Source organism: Ptychodera flava, chromosome 1, assembly GCF_041260155.1.
Source record: "Ptychodera flava strain L36383 chromosome 1, AS_Pfla_20210202, whole genome shotgun sequence".
NCBI lineage: Eukaryota > Metazoa > Hemichordata > Enteropneusta > Ptychoderidae > Ptychodera > Ptychodera flava.
Window position 1 is genome coordinate 55,158,515 of NC_091928.1, and position 21,927 is coordinate 55,180,441.

Consider the following 21,927-nt stretch of genomic DNA (forward strand, 5'->3'; position numbering starts at 1 on the left):
AGCACTGTTATTGAGCTAGGGAATTTTAATAGTGAGGTATATGACAGCACTGTTATTGAGCTAGGGAATTTTAATAGTGAGGTATATGACAGCACTGTTATTGAGCTAGGGAATTTTAATAGTGTGGTATATGACAGCACTGTTATTGAGCTGGGGAATTTTAATAGTGTGGTATATGACAGCACTGTTATTGAGCTAGGGAATTTTAATAGTGTGGTACATGACAGCACTGTTATTGAGCTAGAGAACTTTAATAGTGAGGTATATGACAGCACTGTTATTGAGCTAGGGAATTTTAATAGTGAGGTATATGACAGCACTGTTATTGAGCTTGGGAATTTTAATAGTGAGGTATATGACAGCACTGTTATTGAGCTAGGGAATTTTAATAGTGTGGTATATGACAGCACTGTTATTGAGCTAGGGAATTTTAATAGTGAGGTATATGACAGCACTGTTTCCAGTTGATGGCCTGTTAAAGGCATTTTTGTCTAAGGCTGCGTTCACAAATAACGATTGGGGGGGGGGGGGGGCTGGAGGAATCTCGATTAAAATCTTATTTTTTTTCAGATCCCCCCCTAAGTACCCTAAAAAGTTTTCAAATGCCCCCCTCTATATGGTCAAAATTTTTCAAGTCCCCCCCCCTCCAACTATCAAAGGCCCGCATATTTGTAAAGGATGTGAGCGCAGAACAAATAAACACGTATTGCGCCGTTCTGCTCACAGGTGTTCAACACTACCTGTATTAGCACTTTGTATAGTCATATTCCCAAGGCAAATTCTTTAAATGCATCAGTGAAATTTTTAGATTTATTGGTCTAAAAGCCAACTTGAGTTAATCCAACTCTGGCCAGGTCAATTGCTCCTGTTGAAGAGCACACAAAATGCAATCATGAGCGAGTAGGAAAATTGTGAATTCTGGCTAATTGCCGTATTGCACAGTGACCTACAAAAAAACTGTTTCAAAACTACAAGACCTATATGAATTAGATGCTACTCAAAATTTACAATACCGGAAGGTCAAAATATTCCATCAACTAAATGTTTTAATCTCTGAAATTTTGGGTGTGATAATTGCAAATTTGGTTAAAAAATAAATAATTCCATTTGGTCACATATTTTTTCTTTTAGTCTTTACTATTCAAAGTTTTACTTCTGTATCATTTTATAATAAGAGTGTGAAAATTTAGAAAATCAAGCATGGTGACCCCATCTTTTTTCTTTAATATTTGATTATTCTCATATGCCAGAATTCAAACATTTCTATGTTTTCTTCAATGTGTTGCTCTCTGGCCTGATCTTGTGTACAAGTGAGTTTCACTGTCATGAGTATCATTTGACCAAAACTCTTCTTCAACTACCATGTACATCAGAGCCAGAGCTGTCTCTGTCACTGTTCAGGTATGCAGTGACAGTGACACTACCGGTAGGCAGTAGCTGTATTAACTTTGATAATTTTGGCAATATTTTTATTCAGTTTTACAACTGCGTTCTTGTTCTACTCCCTACAGCATGTTGAATTGTCCAGTATTCAGCTTGCTATCACAGCCTGTGTATGTGTACCATGCATTTGTATCACTGACAACTGACTGTCAGTCTGGACTCCAATTAAATTATCACCAAATACATATTTATATATAAATATACAGGCTTTGTCGACAAACTAAATATTGTGTGTTTGAGCATGCTGTAGGGAGATAGCAAGAAACTGTAGTTGTTATATTGCATAGAAATATTGCAGAAATTAACAGTTGCAGCTTCTGCCCTGTTACGAGGCTCAAGTTTGTTTTTACGACAAATCACACGTTTAGATTTTTTCGAGTTAAAAGTCATGAAATGTGACAGAATGGTTCTAGATTTTGTTAAATTATTACTAACATTACAACATTTTGATGACATAAATGGTATTCATTATTCATTGAATTACCTACAAAAACTTGGAATTGGAAAATGTAAAACTCAAAAGGGACCAAAAAAATTTTCAAGTCCCCCCCCCCACAGGTAGAGCAAAATTTTCAAGTCCCCCCCCCTCAACTACCCCCAAAATTTTCGAATCCCCCCCCCTGAATTCCTCCAGCCCCCCTAACCGTTATTTGTGAAAGCAGCCTAATATTGATCCCACAGAGAAAGCTTAAAATCTCCAGAACCATATCCATTAGAAATTACTTTTCAATAAAACAAATTATCAAATGATGTGCAATAATTCAAGTACACTGTAACTGTACAAATCTTAAAGGAAAAGCTTTTATGACCAAATTGTGACCTCAAATTTATTTAGTAATTACCCCTGTCATCTGGACCAACAAAATATTGTCTTTCAACAATATATATGGACAACCTTTCTAAAATATTAATTTCAAAACCTGAAAGAAAGGGTAAACAATTTACCGTATGATTGGTTATGCATCTGATCAGTTTTGAAAGCAGGTTATGGTTTCCTTTCTGACATAGCCTATGCTAACTGTATGTGAAAATTAAACTGATGAATGCAAGATATTATGGTTTGTGTTGTTTAGAGGCATAGTCCTGTGCTGTTACATCTCTGTTTATTCAAGTTATTATTATAAAGCAAAGATATAAAATATGCAAATGGATAATATTGAGGACTACATTGCTATGTCTATGTGTATGATATACTGGGTGATCATATCCATGACTCCAAATAGGAGGAAATTATACAGTTTATGGGTTTACTACAGACAGCTAACAAGACAGCTTAATTGTTATTCTCTCAACTTTACTTTGTTTGTTCTAACAGTTCCATAAAAAAAGCATGGATGATGGTTGTTGTAACCGACCACTTTGTTGAAAATACATATTTCCAGTTTGTTTCTGTATTTTCCTGTAAGTACTTTCCCCTAAAGGATCCCATTAAGTGAATCTAATTTATCAGACAATGCCTTGCTTGAATAACACAACCAAACTCATTGAAAAGGAAGACAAAAGAGTAATTGTTCTCCCCATCTTTTCTCTCCATTTGAACCAAATCCAGTATGTATTAAATATGCACCTGTAACCTTAAAACTTGTACAGATGTTATTTCATTGGCCATGTCAAGCTAATTTGACACACCCTTGACTTCAAAGTTTTCTCTTTGGTTAAGAGAAGTTTTTATATCACACGTAAGTATGTTGATGGCATGATGATGTAGTTTTAGAAAACAGTCAAATCTGACTGAATGGTCATTCAAGGTGTGTTTATGATTGCAGTTCTCATGAAAAGACAAACAAACAAACAAATAAACACTCACCCTTTATCACCATTTCAGAAGTGATAGTTTGTTCACCAAGTTGAAGAATCTCTGCAATTTTCTTCTTCAGTTCAATATCAGATTGTTTATCAGATAGCTGAGATAGTTTTGTCTTCAGTTCAGTTATAACTTTGTTTTGTTCTTGGAGCTTAGTTTGTAAATCTTCAATATTTTTGGGATCCAACCTTTCCAATTTAGCTTTAAGGACATGAATATCACTTAATTGTGCAGAAACAGCTTTTTCAGCACTATGATAGAGCTGCATGTATTCCTGGCACTGCTTTTCCAGTTGTGATTTTTTAAGTACTGCTTCAGCCAGTTGGGTTTCTAGAATTTGCTTTTCTGTGCAAGCTTTTTGAAGTTGACTTTGTAAAGACTCAATTTTGGATTCTGATATGTCAAGTTTAGTTTGTAAAGACTGAACTTTAGACTCATCTGATGCCAAGTATCTGATGTCAGAATCTGTGAGTTGTTGTTTACTTGGTTTGATCGGCAGTAAACTGCTAGCGTGTGCCCCCTGGCCTTCTGTGATTGACTGAGTTGGTTCATCACGTTGAATGATGAGTTCTTCCTCCAATTCTGTAACAAAAGATTGTATAATAATTGCTGTTGTAATTTAAGTTCTCAGTTAATTTGCTGAAAATTTTAGAAAACCTTGATATGCTTTGTCTCAAGTTCATGACAGCACATCCTGCACAAAAAAGACAGCATGCCCTACAAAGACAGTCCAGCGTTTTTAAGAGTGATTGTTATGATGCAATAATATTTGCAAATGCATCTTGAAGACCTACCTACCATTGATAAAATATTCATGACACAGCTGGGGGGGGGGGGGGGGGGGAGAGGTATTTCATGCTATAATTTGTTGTGAATAATGTTACATTTTAGTGAAGATCTAACCACAGGCTTCATCCTTGCACCCTAAAATACTACTTGCCACTTGAGCTGTTTAATTTTCATGAGTTTTAAGCTGAATCAAGCTTTATTGGCGGCTGTATTGGATACTTACTTTGTTCCAGGTTGGTCTGTGAATTTTGTTCTACAATTTGACCACTTGCTTTGACAACAACTTGATCACTTGCTGAGACAACAGCACGATCACTTTCTTGCTGTGACAAGGGAGGTTCTTCATCCTAACACACAAATCACACATTTATCAGAAAAGATATTTTTGTGAAAATGTTTGCCACACTGTGATGTAACATCAGTTTGCCAATGGCTTTCACATTTCCTACGAATCACTGTAAACATTGTTGCCATATGTCCATCAGATACCATATTGAAATGTATGACCATGGTATACTGCTTTACATTGATATGTGTCTTAAAATATTCTCAAGTACTACCGTATATGTGCATTCACACATTCATACTGATAGTCAGTAGCACATATTGGGTCAAGATATGATGCACTGCACAATTCCTGAACAACATTTCCAGGACTTTCTCCTGAACGTATGCATCAAATGCACTAGTTTCTTGCAGTTCATTCTGATGTGGAATGGCTTGAATAAAAATCTCATCATTATCCTCCAGCATTAACCACCAATGCAGGACAATCTTTGAGTAAGATATGGCACAATGTGCCAAAGAAGTGTTATTTTGATATCTCAGTTTAATTTACCCAAATTTTGAGTCATGGTGTAGTCACTTGTGGAGGATTTACAGCTGCTGTACATTAATATCAAGTGTGCTTCTGGCATTTAAAATGGCTGTTCACATAAATTGAGCGCCAAAAAATAAAAGCAGATTTCAACATATAGCAGTTGCCATTGAATGAACACTTACACCCTGTACCAATTATTGTGAATAAGTGGGTGTAAATGTAAATCACATGAGTACCAGTACACAGCCATGACAGGCTGCATTCAGACAGACCATAAAAGAGACAGTTTTTAAATGGTGCCTCATGTTCAAACAGTGCATTTCTTCAAATGCAATTTCAAATTTATACCACACATAGACTTTTAATCATCATGTAATTTTTTCTAACTCTCAATTTTCCCCTGTTAGTGTTATCTCAGACTCAGAGCTTATCATTGCAGCTTCACCATATGCGGCACCATCTATACTTGTTTAGGTCCCATTTTAGCACTGCCAATAAATTTTCTCAACCAACAAGTGACACTGGCGTACTTTACCAACTGAAGTAATGTGCCTATCCTTGTGTTAGTGTTTGGTCACATTAACTTTAAAGGTGACTAATACCCGTGATATGTTTCCTCTTACCTTTGAATCAATGTTTCGATGACCATCGTCTTCTATTTCATCATGAAATGTAACTGGCTGTAATCCCCCACCGTCTCCTGAAAGAAGAAAGAAATGAATTGTTTTAGCCGATTGTATTGTAAATTCATGTCTGATGTTGAACTTTGTAAGGTTTATACAATAAGGAAGAGAGCAAAAGATTTGTTTCTGGTCAAAGACATTTTTCAAATGTGCTGATGTGATGTGACCTTACTTGTTTATAACCTTTAATCACATGACAGTTCTCAAAGTCAGACCAGGAAGTGTTTTGTATATTTTAACAATTAAAGTCTATAAAAAGAGAGATTTATCTGGAATGACCATAAGAAAGTTGATTAAACTCTGTACTAGCTGTGGGTCCATAGCTGTGGTGTTTTCAGACGGGATTCCTGCCTTTTACGGGCCGGTTTTGACTTTTCCGATTTTTAACCCCGCCACCACAGCTATGGGATATTCCATAGACTAGCGTCCAAATCCGCCGCAAGCACCCTTTGCGCAAGTTTGCTCGACGATATTTCGAAAAATTTTCCATCCAAATTACAAATTGCCAACACTCATCGACAGCTTGGTTATTAGGGACTCACCAGACCAGAAATCCGCTCAAAATTCACTGAAATATCGCCTTTTTTCTAAGTTTGCGCGACATGACTACACGTAGACCGCCATTTTGCTAGCGTAAAACTGTTGGTCGAGGATCCCTGCAGTACGTCACTACAGTGACGTAGGGCCGTGACCTCTCAACTTCTGAACACAAACTAACTTAAGGCCAGCATCCGCGCGGCGCGCCACGAATAATTATAGATCCTAGGACTGAACTTTTTTCCCCCAAGTAAAAGTTTGGTTCAGTTTTGTGAGACTGGGAATGTCCATAAGACGAACGATGGTCATCGATATCACACGATGAATCTCTCAGTTTGTGTTTAGAAGTTGAGAGGTCACGGCCCTACGTCACTGTAGTGACGTACTGCAGGGATCCTCGACCAACAGTTTTACGCTAGCAAAATGGCGGTCTACGTGTAGTCATGTCGCGCAAACTTAGAAAAAAGGCGATATTTCAGTGAATTTTGAGCGGATTTCTGGTCTGGTGAGTCCCTAATAACCAAGCTGTCGATGAGTGTTGGCAATTTGTAATTTGGATGGAAAATTTTTCGAAATATCGTCGAGCAAACTTGCGCAAAGGGTGCTTGCGGCGGATTTGGACGCTAGTCTATGGAATATCCCATAGCTGTGGTGGCGGGGTTAAAATCGTAAAAGTCAAAACCAGCCCGTAAAAGGCATGAATCCCGTCTGAAAACACCACAGCTATGGACCCACAGCTAACTCTGTACATACTATGCAAAGACATTACAATAGCACATGACATTAAGCAGTCTCTTGTGAGATGATGGCTATTTTCTAGATACCATGTTATCTCTTTATGAAGTTGTATATCAAATTATGTTGACCACAAACAGTTTTATGAAATACTTGATACAGATATGTCTGATAATAAAGTATATTTTGATTGAAAGAAATGCTGCAGTTTCATGTCATATGATTGGTACTGAGCATATTTAAGCAAAAGTTTTCAAATATTGTTTTTGTCCCAGGCATGGCTGCACAATTTTTTTAGATTTTTATAAAAAGATTTTGGCATATTGTCCAAGCAGATTACTATCAATTTATGGACAAATTTGCTCACTGCATGTACTGAAACATAGGAGTATATTCTGGTCACCTTTTATTTTCATATTTGGTTTAATAGTAACTTCGTGTTATGCATTAATCTGTATGGGGTGTAATGTAACAGTATTTACTTTTTAGCTACTATAGACTATAGTCTATAGAAGCTATTGGGATGGGTATCCGTCCGGCGTCCGTCGTCAGTCTGTATGTATGTATGTATGTATGTATGTATGTATGTGTGTATGTATGTATGTCCGTTTGTGAGGCGTCCGTCCACTCAAATATCTTGAGAACCACAGTACTTACTGATTTGATATTTGTTGTGTAGATGAAAAATACGATTTTGAGAAAGTTTTTTTTAATTTTTTGATATTGTTGAAAATAGGCAAATTAATGCCAAAAAAGGTGTTTTTGGTAAAAAATCTTCTTCTTCATAACCGCTGGTCAGACAGCTTTGTTATTTGGTATACAGGTCCCTAGGGGTAACCCAACTTAAGACTTGTTCAAATTGTGATGAAATATGCAAATCTGTATTTTTAAGGAATTTTTTGTCATTTTTGGTCAAAATTTGACTTACATTGTATGTAATTCTTGTACTGTATAAACCCTATCAATTCACCCAGAAAAAAAATAATTAATATGATTTTAAATAATTGAATTAATTAGGAAATCATCAAAGCCAAAATAATTTTAGTGTAGAATTATCAGAAAGTTCAACTTTTTTGACAGTTCATAGTGAAATGCTTACCATCTTGGAGGATTAAAACATGTAAAGGCAACTTTCCTGAATCCCAACTTTGACATATTCTGAACCGTCATTTATTGTGCCCTGTATGTTATCTAAAAGAAATTGCTCAAAATAGTCAATAGAGATAGAGATAGAGAAAGTTCTAATTTCCATTTATGGTTGACTTGGTAAGGATAAAATAAAATTACTTTTTGAGGAAAAAAATAGAGTGGTCAATTAAAAGAGTGGTCAAAGTGATAGGGTTTTATGGTAAAGCTGGGCTGTATAAAGATTCCTCATGTGCTATTTATAGCAATTATGCAATCTGTGTAAACAGTGCAATGAAAGTGTAACATGATTCCTTATAATGCTTTTGATGACCTTGAACTTCTTAAGTTTCAAACCTTTGTCTCTTCAGTGTGCTTTCTCTGAGTATGTACAGTCTCAACTTATTAAACAGAACTCACAATGTTAATCAAAGATATCCACCTTCTTCATCAATACATGTGTCACAAAAGGTTATTCTCTACATAACTCAACAGAGCTCTGTCAACTGTTGAGTTGCTTGTTCTTTCAAAACCGCTGGTCAGACAGCTTTAATATTTAGTTTACTTGTCCGTAGGATGACCTTAGTGAGATAATTTCATACAGTCAGGAAATACTTAATTTTGTATCCATGTCTATAGTAGCTTCAGGGACTTTGGCCCTATGTTTTATTTCCCACAGATAATGACGGTCCAAACTCAAGCAACAAGTAACATGTAGATGTTCATTCAGTGGCAATGTCAAAATAAGTTATGGGATGCAAGCAGTTCTATTTTGTAACTGAGTACATTGTAACCTGTATGTTTTTTGAGTTGTCAGAAGCATGCAAATGACAATTTTAAGATGACCAAATTTATCATTGCTTGATATATCAATGTCAGTTCTATGGTACAAGGTTTTGCATTACCATGAAAGAATTGAAGAACAGCAAAAATACTGTTCCCCAAGGTTTTAGAATTGCATTTTCTGAGTTAAATATCCTATGTAATATTCCCAAGCTATTATTGGCAGTAAGTCCTATCAAACGTAGAATGCAGCTCTTAGTGGCTCATTTTGAAGCGCTTGGTGCAGAAAATTCTCAGTCTTTGTTTTTTAAAAATCAAAAAATTTATTTTTCCTCATTGAGTCACAACTTTGATGCTGGCCATTTTGAATTAGAACGACCATTAAATGTTGTGTAATTTGTGACACCAGTACTAAATTTTGCATGCTGACCCCTGATTTTTATTGTCAGTTTGGCAAAGAATGGCTGGAAGTTTTATTGACGTAAATTTGAGCAATAACTTAAGTCTTTTACTTTTTAGGTACATAATACTTTGAAGAGATGACTTTACTCTGTGAGCTGTGATTTATCATTAAAGCGCAGTGGTCGTCGCGCTGCGCGTGCGTGATTTTTTTGTTGATAAACATAAATTTTTGTAAACATAATAAGTCTTCTCAACTTCAATAGGAGTCAGATGGGAGCAGTCCCCCACTTTGTTAAGGCCTTTGTAAGACTCAACATCATGCAATGGTAAAATATTAAGATCGGAAACGAACTTCAGTGGTGTATTTCTATCTATAAACTCGTGTGGAGCTACGAACATTGGGACACTACACTCAGCACATTATGTCGCTGAGTTTACTGCACGCAGACACAGTGAACAAAAAGGTTTGGTCGCGCGCGTTCACGCTGGTTGTACACAATGCTATGTACAGTACAGTGAAAATACATAACTAAAATGATCAACAGTGCCTATATATGTAGACGAGCAACAAGCACAATGCCTATAACACAAAAGTTACGCTCAAGGCCATGATCGGCAAGCCAGAGCAGGACACGGGAGATGATTTTGGGAGACGGTCACCGCGTCGACGTACACGGATATAGGGAATCCGGTTCCACAACGTACCGGTCCGCGACGACTTGGCCCACAACCAACTGTTGATCACCATGTCTTCTCCTAGTATTACGTGGTAAGAAATAGTAAAATGACAGGAAACAATAGACAAAACGAGCGGGTTTTCGCGGCATTTGGCAGGAAAATTGCACGGCTACACCGTGCATAGACGTATCGAGAGATCCTGTGCCCCGGTCCTGTGCACGGTCATGGCAGTGATCCAACCGCTAGCTGGTGTAGGCCTACCGGTGCTGGGCAAACTTCGTTGTTGTACCTCCTGATTGCCGGGTAGGTCTGAATCCTCTTTCAAGTGAGATAACCCCCACATAACAAGGAGACCTATGAAAGGTCCTTCGCTTGACTTGATACCTGTACTCGGAATTCTCGTTTGCACCCCAAACGGGGTAAACTTTGTAGTTGAGTTGGATTCTCCACAGCCGAGTGTAGCGCGCCATATACCCGGTTTGACACGGACGTTCATACAGACCACGGAACGGAACAGATGCAGAGATGCTTCTTGCTGCAGCGGGCATTGCTCTGCGAGCTGTAGATTTCTGTAGTTTGGGTTGTTGTCTTTGTACTCCTGTCGGGCCTCTTGAAATGAAAGCTCTCGTCCTTGCTAGTGGGCGTATACATGCGTACACATGCGTACGTCTAGCTCTATGGCTCGAGCGATAACAGTAGCCGAGCCCCATGCAACTGATTCAAGAAAATCATGAGCAAATGTGATCTCAATCCAGCGTGCAATTATTGTTCAATATTCAGCAGATATTTAACTTAGATTAATTTACCTTTTATTGCGTGTTACATTTGGTTAGTTGGTATGCTTGTGACAGATCAGCCGCCATTTTAACAAGCGGCAATATCGCAAACATAACAATCAACCCGTAACATGTGCGGCGTTCTTGGATTTGTTTACAACAGAGGGGGACCCCCCTCAGGAGGATGCGCAGCGCGACGACCACTGCGCTTTAATGAAAAGACTACCTAACCTGTGTTAGCGCTGGGTTTGGAAAGCTGTTAGCCACTGTGGCGAATAGTTTCAAATTTTATTAGCCACAGACAAATTCTATTAGCCACACATTTTTACGAAAACAAAGCTTTCTATAATGCTATAATCTCCAATGTCGGTTGCATGCACAAGAATAAACTATCAACACATCAACCTTGTATCCAGTTGTCTTCATTTTAACTCTGAAAATTGCTTGAATCTGGACCCCGATGCAAATCGACAGCAGCACGCAACATTGAGACCACGATTAAAATGAACTGCAACACGGAAGGTTGGGACCGCGATGCAAATCAACAGCATGACAGCAACACTGAACGTTCGGACTGCGATTAAAATAGAAGTTTGGTTACACGGAATTACTTTCCATCAGTACACGTAGCGTCTTTGTCACGTCATACAAGACGTCTCGTAAATGTGGCACAGACGTTCGGAACGTCATCAAACGACACTCCTACATGTAGTCTTAATTACGTGTAGTAATTTTTAGATTTTCTTGGTAATTTGCGGGAATTTAGACAGGAAATCTCGTTAAGTACTAGTAAATTAGCAAACGTCTTTGATATCAGAAAATTCCGTAGAGTTCACCTGAACAAGACGTACGTGCTGTGATTTCCTGACATAAATGAAATGTTGTCTAATTCAACTTTCTACCTGAAGCTGTCACAAAGATTTCCGTAAACCACATAAATAACTGTATTAGGCCTACAGAAAATCGGTAAATTTAATGCGAGGATACAACGAGCTTGAATAGTCCTCACATAGAGAAATTAATTATTTCTTAAAACTTAGACGAATCTCGTATGTTTCTGAAAAAATAATAAGGCAAAATCAACCAAAAAAATCACAACTGACCATGGATACGCGTACGCCACTGTGTGCCTTCAGACGTACACGTAATTAGATTGTAACCTCTCTCATGAACAACAACACGGAACGTCGTGACCGCGATGCAAATCAACAACAACACGGAATGCGTCGCTGGGATGGCGATTTTTATGAACATCAATACGGGACCATGTGGACCGCGATGCAAATCGACCACCATTAAAATAAGACCTCGATTAAAATGCGCAACACGGAACGTCCAGACCACGATGCAAATAAATTTCAACACCGAACGTTGTGACCACGATTAAAATGCGTATGTCTGCTGTAGCAAAAGTTTCAATTCTCGCGAGTGTTCGCTTTGCTTGCTGTACACTAGACAAAATGACGTCAAATTTATCGCGAGACTAGGGCTCGATTGCGTCTGCCTGCATTTTCAATTCTCGCGATAGTCATTATGTGCATGCTGTTACACTATACAAATTGCCGTCAAATCTCTCGCGAGACTTGGCTCGATTGCAATTGCGTACGTCGGAGAGATCAATACGGAAGTAGATATAGTTTTTTCGCGAATCGCCGAAAGAGAAGCGCAGATCAACAAAAGACTTAAAAACCCCACGTTTTTGCTTATTTTGCGGAATTTTTTCAACAAAAATCACTTTCGCCAATGTGGCGAATTAGGATCGATTTTTGTTCGCCACTGCTGATTTCCATTCGCATTTTGCAAACGTGGCGAATGGGCAGCGCGAACACAGCCTAACTGTGATAGGTTTAGAAGCAATAACATGAACTTAATTAAGAAACTGACACATTCTGCCAAACGGTGTGTGTGATGATTTATGAGAAAAATTCAGAATGAACTTACGGTTAATGAAGAAAAGTTCAATTTCTTCAAACTTCACTGTGTCATAAGTAGCTTTCAACTGCAGTGTTATTCCAACTTTGGCAGCAATCTCTCTCATTTCATCCGTTATCAGCAGTGGTTCAAATGCTTCGGCCAGACTTCTAGATCTACAGGTCTGCTTTACTCTGTAGAGGTGATAGAGTGTTAAAATCTTCAGCGAGATGCCCAAAGACTTTGTTGCCAAAGTATCTGGAGCCAGACCAGCTTTCTTCTTCCAGACTTTCTTTACTTCATTGCAGCTGTCTTCATCTGCCAGCACAGCTCGCACTCTGCGTTTCAGTCCTTGTTCACATTCTCTCCATGCAGCCTTCACCTCATTCTTTTTCCTTTCTTGCAGCTGTCTAAGTTGTGCATCGAGGGCTTGGGTTTGTTTTTCAATTTCTCTGACACGTTTTTGAAGTATCTCCTCATACAAGGCTACTTTAATCAAGAAATCTGGAGTAAGATCATAAAGACAGTGTAAATATTTGTAATATAAGTCATAGTCCATGAGCCAGATAGGTTATTGGTACCATTTGGGTGGGCAAATTCCACCATACATTTTCTGAAAGCCCAAAATCTGAACTTTCTGAAAATCTTTGGTGGACAGGTCGCAGAAGTAGCTTTCTGTCTCAAAAGTCGTTGTCATGGCAACAATACTTACAATCTTAAAAGCTAATAATTTTAGATAGAAGTGATTTTCTAGGGAACGGTAAAAGATATTTAAGTGATTTCAAGACAGACACGGGTACCTCACATCATGGCCTTTCAATTGACCCCATGACCTTGAACATTCTAGGTCAAGGTCAACAGCTCATGCCCATAATATCTCAGAATTTCGATAAAATAGAGCATTTTTCATAAATACTTTTCTGCTACATTAACATAAAATATGATAGAAACTCAAAAACTTGTTCAGACATAGCCACAGATATGTACTCTTTGAAAATTAGAATGTTATGTATCAGGGATGTTGTTGGTAGTGAGTAATTACCAAGGCAACCATCAGTGTGTTTTCAGTTACACATGTATTCTATGGGCCAGGCCCCAATTATGGTCAATTGGTACTATTTGGGGCAAGCAGAGGGCAATCTCACACTTTATATATTTTGAAAGTTGAAACTCTGAATTTTCTGAAAAGTTTTTGTAGCTTAGTGATGGGTGAAAACCGTTGCCATAGAAACAGACATCTGAATTATTTAGTAAGTACAATTGTATACAAAAGTGAATATCCTGCTTTATGAAAATGTTCATACCAAAATTGATAACATAAATAGGATATGTTACACATTCTAACTTTCACTCAAGATGTTACCTTAAAGTCAAGGTCAGGTGTACACAACCAAATGAGGTCAAAGTTCAAAACATGGAAAGTTTACATTTCAGGTGACTATGCACAGAAATAGTGTCTCTTTTGTTGTGCACTTTCTGACATTTTCAAGCAAGGTGCACTCTTGTCAGCAAAGATGCATTCTTGTCTTTTATAAACGATACTTGTGGCTTCTACCGGTATTAAATGTGACCACATTGTCTGATGCTCTTTTCAAACCAAGGTCAAGGTCAATGAAAGAACAAGGTTAAACATAGAATAAAATGGTGATTTCTATGGTGTTACGTATATGTTTTTACACGGAAAGAGTATTTTATGGTACCAGTTTGTATTAAACATCATAATTATCAATAATAAGCAACATCAACAAGCTTATATTTAGCTAACAGCCTACAGCTATTAGCTATAGCTATACGTATTGGCCAATAATGTATATTTTCAGAATTTTCATACTACTGTAAACAAAAATGTGTCATTTTAATGTTTTTTCGAACGAATCATTAGTGACATGACATCTGAACTTTAACGTGACAATTTGAACAATGTACTGAGCCCCAGTACTTATACCTTTATATGCGTGGCCTGCACCTGATCTAACAAAGAAATAGACCAGTCAGAAATAAGTTTTTAATGCTGCTGGACATCAGCCGTAAATATTTCAACGATAGATAACAAAATAAAATCTGTCTGATAGAGCTAATAATAAAACTACTGTTTTGAACCGCTTGATCAAAAGTAAATAGCACTAAATAAAACAAACATATTAACGTTCATCGTTAACTTACTAATCACAAATGACCAACGACCAAGTTATATGTTGACTTTCTATGATCCTCTACCTTTTCCCTGGCAAAATGCAATGAGCAAAAAGTATGCAAGCCACACCCACCAAAAACTAATCAGTTCTTGCCATTTGCTAACTGAATCTATGTACCAGATTTGATTCTGATCTGATAAGCCGTTTTTGAGATATCGGACCAACAGACAGACAAACAGACAGACAGACAGACAGACAGACAGACATCGCTGCGACATATGCTCACGTGTGTAAACACGTGAGCAAAAATGGACGCTCATCATGAAAATCGACGCCGAACAAGTAAGACAAGGGAATGCTTCTGAAAATGTATCAGGAGGAAATTATCAAATTTAAGCGATCTAGATCTGCGTGTGTATGCTACTCAGCTGTAGAAAGTCTTAATTTTGAAATTGGCGAAGGTTTAGACATTTAAAATCTAATTTTACGGAACCAGTGGACAATTTAACCAGGGCAGCCTGTTGCTGACTGCATATCAACGCATTATATCATCGATATCAAGACATCAACTGTCAACCAAACGCTTGAACAAACTAACTGCGCATCGACGTAACGTTTATCAGATATTTATCAAATTTCCGGTAACGTTGTATTAGATTTGTCGCCTTGGGTCAATTTTGATGGGGCAGCTAGCTGGCAGGGTACGCGTACCCATTCCGGACAAGTGGTACCAAAAGTATTTCGTGGTTCAAGATTACCCCATTGCTTTTACCATTTTTGATATATCCCTTGGACCTAGTAAATTTCTTAGTTACCTTGAATGATAATGATTATTGGACCTGTTTTGATGTCTGTTGTTTAGTAAATTAAAAATAAACTTTCAGAACCACTTGCATGGCTTCATCTCCTAACGGAAGTCTGAGTGGTAAATGGACAGGCTATACAATTTTTTCTGTTACCTAAAATGTGGCCAGATGTCACGCCCTGCTGTCAAAAGTCAGTGGAAAACTCTGAACAATAATAGTTCTGTTATTCAGATTCTGGAAAAAACCCTAGCGTTAGTAATGTTCCCAAAATAAAGACAGCTAGGGTGGGTTTTTTTGTACTATTGTCCTGGGATATACCCGGTATTACTATTTTGAGTTGAGAAATAATGCCTGTCCATACATTTAAAAGAACAAAATAAGAAAACTTCGGCGTACTTTTTAAAAGAAAACTTGGCAGAAACGTAAAACGACATATATAGTGAAGGAAGGAAATATTTTCTTCTTGGGCAAATCTTCGTCGGAACATATTCGACGGGTTTGGAAATGACGTGAATGGCTCCAGCAGAATCAAATTCACTGACAGCTGAACGATAACGACCTAACGTCGTGTGGACGGCAATGAACGACTCTTTACATTTACGACCATACAATGGAATTCCATTTTCCAAATATTTTGTTGCACGATATCGGCTCTTATTTCCTTGACCAATTTTCTTTCCTTGACCAATTTTCATTTATGTGGGGAAAAATTACTGTACTCTACAAGTATCTCCATCACAGCGCTGTATCTGAACTGAACTCCATCTTGTCACTTGTTTACGCCCCTGGCTGTCCTTCAGTCTTACAAAATGTGTTCATATTAGCCATGATATCGAATATTTGTCGAATATTATAACAACGAAGCATAAGGTACGACAAATTTTCCAGCTGCTGTCGCCAATCACGACAAGGTAATGTTGGTAAAGGTATGCCAGCTATCAAACACAAGCTCAGACTGTGCATTCTGTAAAATCAAGGGTTTTTGTAGCAGACCCAGGCAAGCCTATGTGAGCCTGAGCTTGCCTGGGGCAAGCCTGTGGCCTGTCCGAGGCTTGCCTTTTGTTGCGTTAGTTTTATCGGGTACTGTATAGCAGCTGCGGTGGCAGTGTGCTTCTGCTGCTACAAAACCCCTAGACGTTATAGCCATCATCTTTTCTACAGCATTTTCCCAAAGACTTATGTTTGGCCTCAAGTCTACTGCTTGATGTAGGGGTTCTCGTGTTTAGCCCCTTCATTACATATTTTGTTCTTTCACAAATTATACATCTTTTTCTGATAGACTCCAGTATTTACATTTGTAGCATCCCTTTGTGACACCCTAGACTCATATTGCATTTAATAGTAGATTGAACTGAATTTTCACATTCAAGTCTACTAAGTGTTTTCTTGTGGGAACACTTTTTCTCCGCGGTCTAGATTATACAATATGTAATACAGTTTCAAATTTGCGAATTTTAGTTGCTTTGAACAAACTTTTCCAAAAGTTGAGTTCCCCGAGCTTATTAAGATGTGAGCCATAGCACCTTAAATGATACGTGGACGTAATGTTTGCACATTTTTCGCCCGCTTGTTTTGATTAACATCCTCTGAAACATCCTTTACGTTAGATTTAACAAAATTTTTCACAAACTAAATCGAGACAATGATATTGCGTGAAAAAAGAAATGCCACTTAATCTTTTTTACTTTATTGAAATAAATATTAGTTTAAAGATTATTCAGGAGGTGACTAATTGTATTTTAATCACCAAAGGTTAAGTGAATTTCCATGTCTGAAAAAATAAGTGAGTATATGACCACAAAACCAATAGGATGTACAACAAATGAATCACTCCCTTGGAGTACTAGTGAAGTTTAATTTCAAGATGTTTGATTTTATTACTTACACAACTCACTTTTCCAGTTTTATAAGAAATTACACGACTCACTTTTCCAGTTGTATAAGAAATATCGCATGAAGCTGAATTATTTTATATGTTGATGATTTCTTTGTTACTTAATTACTCGAATATTATATGCGCATGATATGTGTATTGTACATGCCTAGACAAAATTCAAAACTTTCAACAAAAGGCGAATAGATAGATTCAAAAAAGGCGAACTGAAGTTGCAATTCTACTCGCTGTAGCAACATGTGTCACATTGAAACCGACAGTCATTAAATCAGCGCAACCAACTGGACCAAGATATTCACGACACAGCGATCATTTTTCAGGAATTAAGGTGGTTACGCAGTTTTTACTTCCGCTGTCAGTGACGTGGAGCATATCAGATAGGTGGATTGTCCGTCGTCATCCGTCATCTATCAACAATTGTTTTATTCTCTGAAACTGCTGGTCTAATTGCTTTCAATACTGGTATGCAACTCATTTGGCTGAGTTCAGTTAGATTTGTTCAAATCATGGTGAACTTTACATATTTGTATTTTGGGGCATTTCTTCCTTTTTATCAACTTTGAAATGTGTTATGTGGGTTCCTAGGGACAACCTGAGTGAGGTTTATTCAAGTTGAGAAGAAAAGTTTCATACTTGAAATTTTTGGGCCTTTTTTCGTTTTTGTTTGAAAAGCACAATTTTCTCACAATTATCTTTAAAGGTTCCTAGGTATTACTTCAGTTTCTTCAAATTTTGCTAATACTTGCATATTACGGTGGAGATGAAAAACAAGAGCCCATTAGTATATAATAGTAATACATGCATTTGCAAGGATGTCCTTGTTCAGTGTTCCTAAAATCAACATAAGCAGATGTATCAATATTACAAAGTTTATTTACAAACAAAACCTGACCCTTTTTATTTTTAAGCAATACATAACAGCAGAAGTCTATCGGCTGCTAGGCCTCTTATAAAGCTTTTCCCATGTGACCTAAGCTCCGCCTCAATGGAAAATAACAACCAAAAGCATTTATCTGGAGATACAGGGTAGCTCAACATGAAATCCGGAAAAAAGTCATAGTATATCGGTATCTCTTGAGATCAGACTACTTGTCTACTTGTTGACAAGCTTATAATCATCTCCCACTAACTACGTTGGTCCGACACAGATACTCATTTTTGATAAGTAAACATGTTACTTCTATCATGAAAACAAAAACATAAAACTTTGCCAAATTTTGTTGTTAAACAATCAAACACACTTACGTATATTTGCCTTTTGACCTCTTTTACTGTCGATATGACTTTAGTTGACATTGCTGTGTACTTAGCACACAAAAGTTATGATGTTATAACCATTAATATACATGCAAAGGTATGTCCAATGTCGCTCTATTACTGTTTCTGAAAATGCATTGATGGTTGCTATGGTGATTGCCGCCCTGTCAACAAGGTATATGATAAAAAAACACTAGTTATTTTAAAGAGATCGCATTAGCTAGCTGACTAGGTTTTCATGTTTGTACTGTTCGGTTTGATAAAAATGTTGCAAAGCTATTTGCAAAACAATCCCACCTTAAACAATTTCTAAGTTGCTGAAGGCAATGCCTATTGACCTTGACCTATAAATCTAAAGGTCATGGGGTCAATTAAGAAGCAATGCGAACTATTGATATGCATTCTTAAATCAATCAAATATCTTTTGTCGTGTATTTGATAACCTATTTTACAAAGTATGCTTAATTTTAATGCTTTTGAATGCTGTTTCCATGACAACAATATTTACACTGAAAGCGCATTCAGCAAACTGTCCAATGAAGATTTTCTCAAAATTCAGATTTTCAGGTTTAAAAGGCGGCTTTGTTCCCCACTCGAGTCAAATGGAAACAAATTGACAAAATTTGGGGTCTGGCTCATAGGCTACATGCATAACTGAAAACACACATATGGTTGCCTTGGTAATTACTCACTAACGACATCATCCCTGATACAAAACATATTAATTTCAAAGAGCACACATCTGGGGCTATTGTTGAGCAAATTTTTGAGTTTCTATTATATGTTATGTAAACGTAGCAGAAAAGTATTTGTGAAAAATGCTTGATTTTACAGAAATTCTGAGATGTTATGGGCATGACCTATTGACCTTGACCCAGAATGTTCAAGGTCATGGGGTCAACTGAAAGGCCATAATGTGAGGTACCAGTATGTGTCATGAAATCATGTAAATATCTTTTGCTGTTCACTAGATAGTCAGTTTTGTATAGTATTCTTAACTTTTAAGATTTTTAGTATGGTTACCATAACAACAACTTTTGAGACAGAAAGCTACTTTTGAGACATGTCCACCAAAGATTTTCAGAAAGTTCAGATTTCGGGCTTTCAGAAAATGTATGGGGGAATTTGCCCACCCAAATGGTACCAATCGACCAATTTTGGGGGTCTGGCTCATGGACTATCAGTGATGATAGGTTGTTCTTTTGTTTTTTGCCTTCAACTGAAATTCTCATGCCTGCACTTGTGACTTCCTAAGTGACATAAGCTTGCTTTCCTTTACGTTAAGGAAGTGATTGGGATCATAAAGAAATGTCAAGTTTAGTGAACTTTTATTTTAGCAGAGAGAGAAAGGATGAAATGATTTTCTATTAAAGTGTTACAATCTCATCAATAAGATATACTTATTGTTTTGAATTACATATTTACCAATATTCTCCTGATATCCACAGCCATCTTGGTTTTCTCTCTGTCCTGATCCCTTCAATAGAGATGCAAATTTGGCAAAACTTTCAGTGATGTGTCCACAGTTTTTCAGAGCAACTTTCAGAGCCTTTGCCTTCCTGAAAGACTTAGGCATCTGTGCTAAATGTTGTATTATTTTACTTGATAGTTTGTCCTCACCAGTTCTGACAATGCAGTAATCAGCCCACAGATCTAAATATTTCATGACAAAGTTAGCTAGGTGAGAATTCTCATTGACTGCAGTAGGCAAACCAAAAGCTATTGCTTCCAGACCATAAAAGCTGTAATCCCAATAGCATGTTGAAGGAAGGCAAAGATGAGACTGTTGCAGAGATATTAGGAGGGATTTTACTGAGTGTCCAGGCTGGAGTGTGGGATATATGTATGGACTTTGTGATGCATCTGCTAAAGACTTCTGCTCATCCTTCCCAGCTTGTTTAGAAACTCCTTGTATCTTCCACTCAGGGGGGTTCTTGTAGTGTTCTTTTCTACGATCAGCTGCTGTTCCAATTGAAACTGAAACTTTCTTACACCTTTCTATGGCCTCCTGTGTATCCATCTGACCACATGTAAGAATATGATGCTGTGTAGTTTGTCTATCTTTGGGGGTTTTCTGCAAGAAGCATTCATTTGGTCTTGGAAGAATTTCTTCATGTGGAATGACAGACAGGTCTTTACCATTAATTTCTGCTGCATATTTATTCTGAAAATACTCATGGATCCAAGGCCCTATGGAGAACAGGACGTCTGCTTTACTTGCCATTTGCAGCATCTTTTCTTCAAATTCCGCCACTCCATACTCTTTGGCTTGAAGACAGTTACTTTCCGGCCGAGCATGATTGATGAGAACTAGCTTTGCTCCAGTAAAGAATTCGGCTCTGATATTGGCTGCTGCACGTCCTGTATTTGGAGCATAACCGATTACATATTGGACATTTTCCAATTCTTTCAGGTCTGGGTAGTAGATTTCATGATACAGCAACCATTCAAACCTTGGTGTATTGTCTCTTTGATCAGCTTTGTCATTCCTTTGTGCTGGAATCAAGGTAACACCACAGTTATCAGCATCTATCTTCTGGTCATCACTGATTTTGACATCAAGTACAGTAGAGTAGGCTTTCAGATCTTCTCCTGCCTTGGCCTTCCTTTCACAGAAATCTTGGACGAGAGTTCTGTGAAATCCTGTCAGACCCAGCTCATCTTTGTTCCAGGAATCTCCAACAAATAATGCTGCAGGTTTAGAAGTAACCAGATACAGTTTGGCTTGAGGGAAGAGACTTTCATATATTGCAGATGCAGCATTGTGTGTCTTTGCAGACAACCCCACCACATGTGTGACATCTTCAATCTTTGCCAGTCCTGGATAGTAATTGTTATGATTGAGAAGCCAAATGATTACAGGTGGATCTTCATCTGGCTTGGACCATTTTGGCCTTGTTGCCGGAATCAAAGTAACTCCATATCGTGTTGCATCTTCCCTCTGTTCTTCACTCAGTTCAACATCAAGGACAGTGCAGTAAATTGCTAACAACTCAGACTTCTTCTTCAGTGTATGTTCACAGATATCTTTGATCATCTTCCAATTTATAGAGCCATATGAATTTCTCTTCCATGATGTCACAAAGAGTGCTGCAGGTAGTCCTTCCCTTTGTACGGATTGCATTGTCAGCTTCTTTTCCTGAAATAATTGAAAATTGACTGAATGCTTTACAATAGAGTGGTATTGAATATCGAAATGAAAGTTGCATGCTCTCTAATAAAGTAACAGTTGGCCATAAGCTTCAAAGGTTAAGGAAATTTTAAAAGATCTTTAGAAAATATGTTGGCATCATCGTTTGTAGAGTTGATAGTCGACGAACAAAGTTTTGATTATATTTTAAAGTCAGTT

At 37.6% G+C, this 21,927-nt stretch overlaps 3 protein-coding genes across 3 annotated transcripts in view; 1 reads left to right on the forward strand and 2 right to left on the reverse strand.

Annotated features, from left to right (window-relative positions):
* LOC139145786 (uncharacterized) overlaps positions 1-21,615 on the reverse strand; it is a 35,954-nt gene extending 14,339 nt beyond the window's left edge. The window contains exons 1-5 of the mRNA XM_070717121.1: positions 20,004-21,615; positions 12,517-12,990; positions 5,480-5,556; positions 4,260-4,383; positions 3,251-3,829 (exon numbers count right to left, since the gene is read on the reverse strand). Of these exons, the coding sequence (XP_070573222.1) occupies positions 3,251-3,829; positions 4,260-4,383; positions 5,480-5,556; positions 12,517-12,990; positions 20,004-21,615 (2,866 nt within the window). The remainder of the gene's footprint in view (positions 1-3,250; positions 3,830-4,259; positions 4,384-5,479; positions 5,557-12,516; positions 12,991-20,003) is intronic.
* LOC139141229 (uncharacterized) overlaps positions 1-21,927 on the reverse strand; it is a 135,131-nt gene that overhangs the window by 111,094 nt on the left and 2,110 nt on the right. The gene's annotated exons all lie outside the window — the stretch shown is intronic.
* Positions 1-21,927, forward strand: part of LOC139141401 (arylsulfatase B-like) — a 150,633-nt gene that overhangs the window by 3,386 nt on the left and 125,320 nt on the right. The gene's annotated exons all lie outside the window — the stretch shown is intronic.